The sequence below is a fragment of the Microcaecilia unicolor genome, chromosome 13 (assembly GCF_901765095.1).
Source record: "Microcaecilia unicolor chromosome 13, aMicUni1.1, whole genome shotgun sequence".
Taxonomy (NCBI): domain Eukaryota; kingdom Metazoa; phylum Chordata; class Amphibia; order Gymnophiona; family Siphonopidae; genus Microcaecilia; species Microcaecilia unicolor.
The window spans coordinates 49,351,042-49,361,435 of NC_044043.1; the positions used below are offsets into that span (position 1 = coordinate 49,351,042).

Genomic DNA, 10,394 nt, shown 5'->3' on the forward strand with positions numbered 1-10,394 from the left:
AATTTTCAGTACTAACTTTGCTGCTTTAGTATTATGTCAGTTTTGAAGAACGGATTTGTGCTGGGTTGACAGCTCAAGTTACTTGACATACGAAGGCTGTGTTGGGGGGGGGGGGGGGGGGAGCAGACAGTGAAGCGATGCTAGCTTCTCTCCCTGCTCGGACACTAGCACTTTACCCCAGGGCACCAGCAACACACCCAAATACTGCAGGATATGTGTCCCTTCTGCCGCGGGCTCTTCTCAGGCTCTCAACCGGGCAGTGACACTTTACCAAGTCCTCTCGTATTAATCACACCAGCCTTGGCTTTGGGTCCTATCCGCCACCGCCGCGGTTCCAAGAACTGCATTAGGAGACTGCCGCTTATCCCAGTACTGTTCTAGGTCAAGTGACGCGTGGTCGCGTTCCTATAGCAACCCTACGAACACGTCAGGGCGAGGCTGGGCGAGACCAAGGAGGTTGAAGAAAACAGGAGACGGGGTGTTCCTATCTAGTTCATTATACGGGCTGAAGCCAGTAGGCGGAGCTTCCAAGCAGTAGGCGGAGCTTGACGTCGTTTTAGTTCTCCCAAAACAATAGCTAAAGATGATTAGAAATAAGGGACTACCTACGTGTGGGCCATCTGTAAAAAGTCAAAAGCTGTTCCAGTTGGATTGGCAGTACCTTAAAAGGTGGAGAACGAAAGATTTTTTTTTTTACTTATTTGACAGCTTTTTAATTTATTTGCAAGCTTCCCATATCTAGATATAAATATGAAATAAAAATGGAATATCAGCTTAAAAATTATTGTAGCTGGTAGAAACAGCATTTATAAACTCTGTGTTTTCTGCTAATTTTCTAACCTATTCTATACAATACAGAGGGCCACATTTCAGTGAGGATATCCAGTTCTAGGCTGGAGATTTTGGGCCAGTCCTGGTTTTGAACTTCCATTCTAAAGCAGTGTGGGATTTGTGGTGCCTGATCCTGCCCATTGAAATCAGTGCTGCAAGTTCCATAATGCACAATGAAATGGTTAGAAATCTAGGACTGGCCCAATATCTCCAGCCTGGAACTGGGTAAGTTGGCATCTCTCCTGTTTCCTGATGGGTTCATCTTAACTATTGTTGTAATCTGCCTTGGGAAGCCTGGTGTTATAAAGATGGATAGACTGAAATTAAATGGAAGTAAACATGGAATCACATGTTCACCTCATCTCTTTTGTAGAAATTTTCATTTTACATACACAAATGGATTATTCCATTGTTTGAGCATGTTTCAGGGACAAGTGATTTTATAAGTCAAAATAATACAAATAAATATTTTGTTTCATACATATCTCATATTTGTTGAAACTAAATGGGCTATAAGCCCCAAATGCAGTCCATTTGTTTTCTTATATTTTGTTCTTGTGATGGTTTATACTGTGCCAAAACTGTGGAAATACAGTGAGACAGAATAACAGAATTCAGTAACATCCAAAACTTATTTTTGTATGTTTTAATCATCTCTATTAAAAGCAAAATATGTTGATTGATAAGCTTCATACAGAACAAGAAAAAACAATGAACCATCCAACATAGCACAATATAAACTTTTACAGAGAACATACCCCAAGAACCCTTCCCCCCCCTCCCTCCCTCCCTATAAGCCCACCTGCTTCCACCTGCCAAAATAAACAGATGTACAGATTAGTAGAACCCAAAGCAGTACAAAACTTTGGCCTGTAGAAGTAATTTAATTTTCTTACATGCTGAACAAAATTCTGTTTGTGCATGTTCAAGTTTCCGTTTTAAAGCTTGCTTTCATGGTGTATCTGAATTATTCAACAGAGCTGTCTCTGTAGTGGCAGGTTTATTTATTTATTTGTTGCATTTGTATCCCACATTTTCCCACCTATTTGCAGGCTCAATGTGGCTTACATAGTACCACAAAGGCTTTCGCCTAGTCCGGTAGAGAAACAAATACAAGGTGATAGTGTGGTTGAATAATGGCATTCGCCAAGTCTGGTAAGAGACAGATACAAGGTGATATTGTGGTCGAATATAGGTGCCTGTGTATCAGGTACAATGGGGGTTGAGGAGAGGAAAGGTTATAAAGTGTCCATTAGGTTCAGAAAGTGGCAAGTGTATTTTGTTATCAGGATTTGGTATGGGTGGTGTATAAGATGATCGGGATGTATCTGGATTATTTAACACAACTGTCTCTGTAGTGCCAGGTTCAGGAAGTGGAAAGTTAATTTCTTTGTCAGGATTTGGTTTGGGTTGTGTATTAAATGATTATAATTTTGGAGGTTTCTGGGTCTTTTTGACTGTTCAAAGATAAGATGGAAAAGCATCAGATATGCTTGGCACAGCACTTTCACTCAAATGAACAAGTAATGTGCTGCTTCTGTCAAAGTCCTCTTCCCTGAAGTGCTTTGAGAACAAAACTGCAGTATGTGAAGGGACAAAATCTTTACGTCGAATAGCAGAAATCCAATGTTATCAAAGAAAGGGCTTTGATGGAAACCTAAGCTAAGAACATGTGACAATTACCAAATTGTGGACTGTGGCTACTACTGAATGAATGGGTTAGCCAAGTGAATCCCAAACCTGGTCCTGGAGGTACCCCAGGCAGTCAGGTTTTCAGGATATCCACAACAAAAATCCATGAGATATTTACGTGCACTGCCACCACTGCATGCAAATCTCTCTCATGAATATTCATTGTGGATATCCTGAAAACCTGACTGCCTGGGGTGCCTCTAGGACCAGGTTTGGGAACCACTGGGTTAGCCTAACTACCTTCAGAGGCAGGCACGGTCGTATAATTAACATTATAATTGTGTTCGTATTTGGGTAAACTGAGAAAATACTGTTATCAAATCATATTAGGAAGCTTGAAATCAACTTGGTTAACTTCTGCTGAATATCAAACAGCTAATAGTTTGAAGGCTAGATTTTGTTTGCTGAACTCATGCTATAATTTCCCCTCCACCAGATTTGTTCTTCCTTGGTTAATTTTAAACAAGAAGTTAAGAAATGATTTACTCTAGTCTTACAACAAGGATATCCCATCAAGCTATACATCACCATTTGGAAAGGGGGAAAGGGAATGGGACTTGATATACCGCCTTTCTGTGGTTTTTGTATAAAATCTTTTTTTCCCAAGAGAGGTCTTTAGTAACCTCATACAGTCTGTTGTTCTGTCATCTGGATTATTGTAACGGAGTTTACGCTGGATGTAAAGAGCTACTAATTAAGAAACTGCAGATGGCCCAAAATACAGCGGCCAGATTAATTTATGGAAAGTCAAAATTTGAAAGTGCTGCACCCCTCCGAGAGAAACTGCATTGGCTTCCTGTCAAAGATCGAATCACCTTTAAAATCTGTTCTCTAGTTCAGAAAATAATATATGGCAAAGTTCCTGGCTACATGATTGATCTCATCATCCTACCTCCCAGGAATACATTTAGACTCTCCCGTTCATATCTAAACCTTCATTATCCAAACTGCAACGGCATAAAGTACAAATCCACGTATGCTACATCCTTCTCCTTCATTAGCACTCAGCTTTGGAACTCTTTGCCAAAAACCATAAAAACCATCACCAACCACCTAGCCTTCAGGAAATCACTAAAGACCATGTAATTTGGAAACGCTTATCCCACGGTCTCTGCATGTGTCTCCACTGTTGGATGTGCATCCATCTAGAGACAATTTTGGACACATTCCCCTTCCCACCTCTCTCCTGGTTTCCCTACTCCTTCCGTCCCTTCCTCTTCCTCCCCATTATCTCTTGTGTAGGTTTTTCTGCTGTATTAGCTTCATTTTACTGCATTGGCATCTGCCTCTGTGGTGCGCTGTAAGCCACATTGAGCCTGACACTGTTGGGTACAAATGAGATAATAAATAAATAAATACATTCAAAGTGGTTTACATAGTATATACAGGTACTTATTTGTACCTGGGGCAATGGAAGGTGAAGTAACTTGCCCAGAGTCACAAGGAGCTGCAGTGGGAATTGAACCCAGTACCCCAGGATCAGAGTCCTCAGCACTAACCACTAGGCTACTCCTCCACGAAATGCCCTTCAGCTCCAATTCTTCTACTGCTGCTTTCCCTTAGCCATCATTATTCCCAGGACACATCTATATACATTATTTGATGTGTCTCTTATAAATAGTAGTAATAAACAATATTAAGTGCATTTGTATAATATACCACTGCAAGGAGCAAGTTGCCACAAACCATCTTTCTCTTTTGATCTAGACACAGGAGGGAAAAAAAGATTTTAAATGCTCCTAATTCATGTTTAATGTGAGATATAAATGTCATTAGTAAGCAAATAAAAACTGTAAATGTTGAGCACCTGATTCTCATACGTGATGTCTGTTTTAGTGACCTTTGACCAGGAGGGAAAAAAAACGTCTGCACGAATACAACACGTTAGGGAGCCTTTATAACTAGCCCCTAAAGTTATGTTATTATACTTCCTCTGTGTACATCCATATGCTGCACAAACCGGCATGTTTGAAAACGTAAGTGAGATTAAATAAAATTGCTACCAACAATAAAGAACGACAACGAGGAAGCAGTAGCAGTAGCTCATAGTTTTGCTTCCTTTGTTTTAGTAGCTGATGACTGTCACTGGCTGCGCGCGGGGGCATGGAAAACAACGATTAACCAAATTGGCTTCAACTTGTTGACGTCATCCCGTCTCCTACTTTCTTCAATATCATTGGGCGAGACACTTGGGCTCGTGAATGAGGAGCGCAGAAGTCCTTCCCCTCCGCACAAACATGTTTAAAAGTGCGGTCTTTGCCCAATCAGAATCTTCCTCCTCTCCCGCCCCTTTTGCCTCTCCTCCTTAGTGCTAAGGTCCACTCCCCTACACCGGAAGATAATTGGTTTCCTGGCTTTGGGTTGGTGGTGGAAAAGCAGCTCTTCGCCCTTTAACCCTACCATACAGGAGATGACAGGAAACTAATGCTGGAGGGTGAGGGTGACGTGCAGGGGTGAGAGAAACAGGAGGAAGGTGGAATTGTTGGGGCAGGCGGCTGACGGGATCGGGCTGGGCTAATTGGGACAGGCGCGTAGCATAGTAGAGGAGGAGGGTAACTGGTTGGGGTTAATTGTTTTGTGTCGCCTGCGATGGAAGCTCTGAGAACTGATGGCTGGGACCATGAAACATCGGCCTCACCATGAAAGGTAATCACTTGGAATTCTTTTACTTACAGTATCTTTTCCCAGAATGAAATCATCCATTATTCTGTAAGTAATGTCAAGGTAGTCAAAAACGAACCCTAAAAAAGGAGAAAGAGAGATCATGTTAGGACCTTCCACTCCAGCTGCAGAGAAAAAAAGAAAGCAAGTTTAAAAAGTTTTTATCTAGTTGAGATTGTTTTCTTCTACTATTGTATTAATGTACAGTCATCTCTGTATTACTGTTTGCAAGTGACCCTTGTAAAATGAAAATTATAAATAAATGATAAAAAAATAAAACGTTTTCAGGTCAAGAGCGTGGCAGAAAAATCCCCATTACCCAAGTCATTCTATCCTTCGATTGTCACCTAGCTCCAAATTTGGCTGAAACATCGCGCTAATATCTACGCAAGTACATGCAGGGGAGCCTTGATTCTGGTCTCCCTATTGCTTTTTCTAAGAAAATCTCAATAGAAGTCTCTGCTTACAATGGAGTAAACTCAGGACAGAATCAACTTGTCAGGCAGATCTGGAGTCAGCTGGTAATCTTGCTTCACTCCTAGGTCTGATTCTTTAAGAGAAATAATTTGAAATTATTATGTTGTTGGCTAGTGTTATTGAAACTGAATAAAAACTATAACAAAATAATCATCACTTTCACCAAAGAGTAGGGGCTTGGTTAGTGGCATGAACATTTAAAAATATTTTTTGTGGCTTCTATGAACTTTGTTCTTTAATTTTTTGCCTTGGTGTTGTTTTTTAAAATTTATTTTCAGCTAGTGTGACAACTTAATTCTATGCAGTCTGTGATACTTGTTACTTTTGAGATCACACAAGTCCCTTCAGATCTATATACTAAACACTGGATAATTCTTCTTTTTGCTCTATGCAACGTATCACAGCCTGTAGAGAATCCAGTTGTCTTCAGGTGCAGTATGATTAACTAGAACACATCTTAGCCTTCTTGGAGGGTAAATCTCAAAAGGTCTCCTAAAGTTAGTTGCAGGATTTATAGCATACAATGTTGCTGCTATTTGGGTTTCTGCCAGATTTTGTGACTGGATTGGCCACAGTTGGAAACAGGATACCGGGCTGGATGGATCATTGGTCTGACCCAGGATGGCTATTCTTATATTAATGCTGCTTGCTAAGCACAAATTCTATATTAGCAATTATGTAAGTCTGGTTACATGCCTAACTTTAGGCATGATCATGCATAGTAAGCTCAAAGGCTGGTGTAAATTCTCATACTAACTGCTAGTACTCTATAACCTACTCCCATAAGTGCTAGGTATTGCCCCGACTTACCCATATCCCTCCCAGGTCCACGCCCCCTTGTGGTTGCACAAAGGCAAGTTAAACATGTAACTGCTAATTAGTGTCAAGTAGTACCAATTAGAGCCAATAATTGACTTAGAAATTAGCAGCTAATAATATTAAGTTACACACACAGTTGACACTATTCTATAATTTGTGCTTGCTAACCTCTGCCCAACTTTGGGCACGTTTCCAAGATGTGTGTGCAAATAAATTGGATACTGAGCTCTGAACCATCAAATTAATTGGGTGCTAACAGCCAATTATTAATGTTAATTGGCTCATTAAAATTTATGCACTCTATTCTATAAGGCACGCCACCTAACGCCCATGGTGTGTATCTCAAAAGGGGGGTATGGCCACAGGCATATCGGGGGGCATTCCAAAAATTTGCATGCAGAATTGCAGTATACTACCTAATCACTCATAACTTGGGTGCTGGCCTTTACACCAGGTTTCAGCAGGCATAAGTCTGGTGCCCAAAGATTAGGTGTGGGATCCGTGCTAAACACTATTCTATGGCACGTGCCCTTCATAGAATAGTGCTTAGCGTTGAATTTTTTGACACCCATGTTTAGGTGCCATTTATTGAATTGCCTGGTGAGTGTACAATTGTTCGTGCAGATTTATAGAATCAGGGGTTGTCTGTGTGCTGAGATGTGATGCAAGCAGATTTGGACTCTGCCCGGATAATCTGCCGTTATTACAATTCACTGCCATGTTGGCTATGCCCGGGCAGTGAAACACAGTAATGTAACAACAACCAACTTCAGAACATATTAAGGAGATTTTGTGTTTATTAACAACATAGAGAAATCTCCACAGAATATACAAGGAAACCAAAAAAGTGGAGGTGGCTATAAACAGAGACGTAAGCACAGGCATATCGCCGAAACACAGCTGTGTCAGGTCAATTAATAAAGGATTTCTACTTTGGACCCATAGTTACATCTCCGCTGTTTTGGTTTCCATGTTTTGTTTTGTTTTTTATTAAACCAGGATTAAGGTTTTCCTCCATTGCATTTCTTTTCTCAAGTCTCAGTGACTTCTGCCCAGATTGCTTTAGCTTGGTCATCTTATATTCTGTCTCAATCTTGGAATAAATATTAAATTTGCAGTAGCATTTTAGTGATATTTATTGTGCAGGGTGTTAAAATGTGTAACAATAAGTTTAATGCAGAACTAATAAAGCCTATGTTCTGAAACTCATTCAAGCTTATGTGCATCCCCCCCCCCTCTCAAAAATATAGTCCTGTCATAATGCCCGTGGACCCCTCAAATTGTACCAAAAATCTGGTGTGGATTGGATATTGAAATCAAAGGGTCTGCTATATAAAAACACCTCTGGGGAATTTCTGTGAACAACTTTGGCTTTATAAATTGCTATAAGACCAAAGTTATCCATTTACAGTTGGGTGAGCTTGAAGCATTTCAGCTTAAAGTTATATGGAGAGTGATGAAATTGTGCTCTTTTGGGGTCCTTTTACAAAGGAGCACTAAAAAAAATGGCCTTAGTGTGTCCTTACTTGGGTCTTTCCCACAAGGCCATTTTAGGACAGAAATCGACAGCGTTTTTCTGAGTGAGCAGACTCTACCTAAGTTAGAGGCACTACATCCTGACTGTTTGGTCAAACCCAAAGTTTTATGGAAATCATAACTAGGACTCTTTGACCCCTGAGGCAGGCGTTTGTACACCGAAACACGGCCCGTGTCGGGTCATTTTCATAATAAAAAGGACATCAATTATCTCAGTCCTGAAGGCCCAGTGTTTCTTCTTTTTTGTTTCTGTACGTATTTGTATGCTGTTTTACCCTCTCTTTTGTGATTCTTTTGCGCTAATGTTGCCATTAGCATGGGAGCCCTTACTACCACCCATTTTGAAGGCGGTAAGGGCGCATGCACTAATCACATGTTAATCATTTAGCACATTGGAATGCAGATTCGCTGACTGATTAGCACAGAAGTATCCACTCTCCGTCCCCCAGATGCACCCTTAGTGAAAAATTTTTATTTTTGGTAACATTATTAGAGGGACTAGTTACAGCTTAGCTTACTGATTATCTTAAACACTATAATATATTATATATCTCAATATAGTGGAATTAGAAAATGTACAGAGAAGGGTGACAAAAATGATAAAGAGGATGGGACGACTTTCCTGTGAGGAAAGACTAAAGCGGCTAGGGCTCATCAGCTTGGAGAAGACAGCAATACTAGGCCTAGGCGGTATGCAATGAAGCTATTAAGTAGTAAATTTAAAACAAATCAGAGAAAATATTTCTTCACTGATCGTGTAATTAAACTCTGGAATTCAGAGATCGTTTTTACCTCAAAGATTTATATATCATAGCTAAACCACCTCCCCTTTTTTAGCTCTAAGGAAATGAAGAACGGAATAACTGGGTGGACATACATCGAGAATAGTAGGATCATTTTTTGCATGTAGTCAAGTTTCAGAGATTTTAACTAAATCAAATTGAGCATCAATTATCCAATCAAACATATAAAAGGCGAGTGTTGTACTCACTCGCAAATGCGCAGTAGAGACTTCCCTCTCTGCCCCGCCCCTGCATCAATACATGATGAGGGGGGGTGGGACAGAGCGGGAAGTTTCTACTGCGCATGCCGAAGACGTACTCTCAACTGCTCCGCCCTCCCCCCCCCCCAAGGTCACTGCTACCGCTCCCCCCACCCGGAGTCGCCGCCACAGCTGCCCCTCCACCCGGCCCAAGCACTGTCTTTCTTATTGAACTTACATCGCACCATGCAGACGCAGCAGGCACATCAGCAAAGCTGCCGTCGGGACGGCCTTCCTTCTCTGCCTGTGTCCCGCCCTGACCGCGTTACGTCACACGAGGGCGGGACACAGGCAGAGAAGGAAGGCCGTCCCGATGGCAGCTTTGCTGATGTGCCTGCTGCATCTGTGTGGTGCGATATAAGTTCAATAACAGACAGTGCTCGGGCCGGGGGGGGGGGGGGGCGGAGCAGCGGCGTCCTCAGGGGGGGGCCTCGGAACCCCCCCATTCCAAAACAAGCCCGTTTACACGGGCTGAACGGCTAGTCTTTAATAAATACAGATTTACAACCAAATCGAGCATTGACATAACCTACAGACACAGAAAATAAGAACAAGTAAAGGTGCTCGACAGTGGGACTTTAATCAAGTGGCATTTATTACAAAAGGTTTTGGAGCCTTTTTTTTAGTATGGTGTTTAGTAGAAGGTACAATGTTCAGATCATTGTGATTCAAATAGCTAGGCGCAAAACCAGAGGGAATTTGTTTAGTGATAAGTTGGTAATAATAACATCTTGTAGAATATATCACTGGGATAGCAAAATAGGAAGTCAAACTCATTAGTAGAATTGTCTAGAATGGAACACTTAATGCACTTGTTTTTGTAATTAGGTTTTGCACTTACCACACAATTACTGTAAGTTTGCAAATAAGTATCAGATTCTCACAAGAGGCCTAAGTAAAATGTATTTGTTCTACAGTTCTGCCTGGTTTTTGTTTTAACTCCCAGATCACTTTATTCTGTCTTACTACTTAGTTGGTGTAGATTATAAAGATCAAGCTATCACATATTTTTGTAAAAAAGCACAGAGACAGACAGAGCTTCACATTGTACTCTCTCAATAATGATGGGCAACATTAAAACAGTGGATCCGGCTCTATTGACGTGAAAGTCAATGCAAACCCTGATATGGGCAGTTAAGGTATTTCGTTGTCACAAAGTGCCTTTTTGGCAGTAAGTACTGTTTTTTTTTTTTTATAACACTGGAACTGGAGAGATTTTGTATCATCCTTGTGTCAAGGCTTTGAATCAAATTATCTCTATCATTAATTTTTCATATTTTTTGGTTATATTAAGGAACATACTAGAGAGAGGGAAGATTCTGAAGAGAGAAGAAAG

General features: G+C 41.0%; 1 protein-coding gene across 1 annotated transcript in view; it reads right to left on the reverse strand.

Moving 5' to 3' along the window:
• The window catches only part of LOC115482380, a 133,677-nt gene extending 131,923 nt beyond the window's left edge, over window positions 1-1,754 (reverse strand). Inside the window, exon 1 of the mRNA XM_030222127.1 lies at window positions 1,728-1,754. Within this exon, the coding sequence (XP_030077987.1) occupies window positions 1,728-1,754 (27 nt within the window). The remainder of the gene's footprint in view (window positions 1-1,727) is intronic.
• Window positions 1,755-10,394: the final 8,640 nt, after the last annotated feature.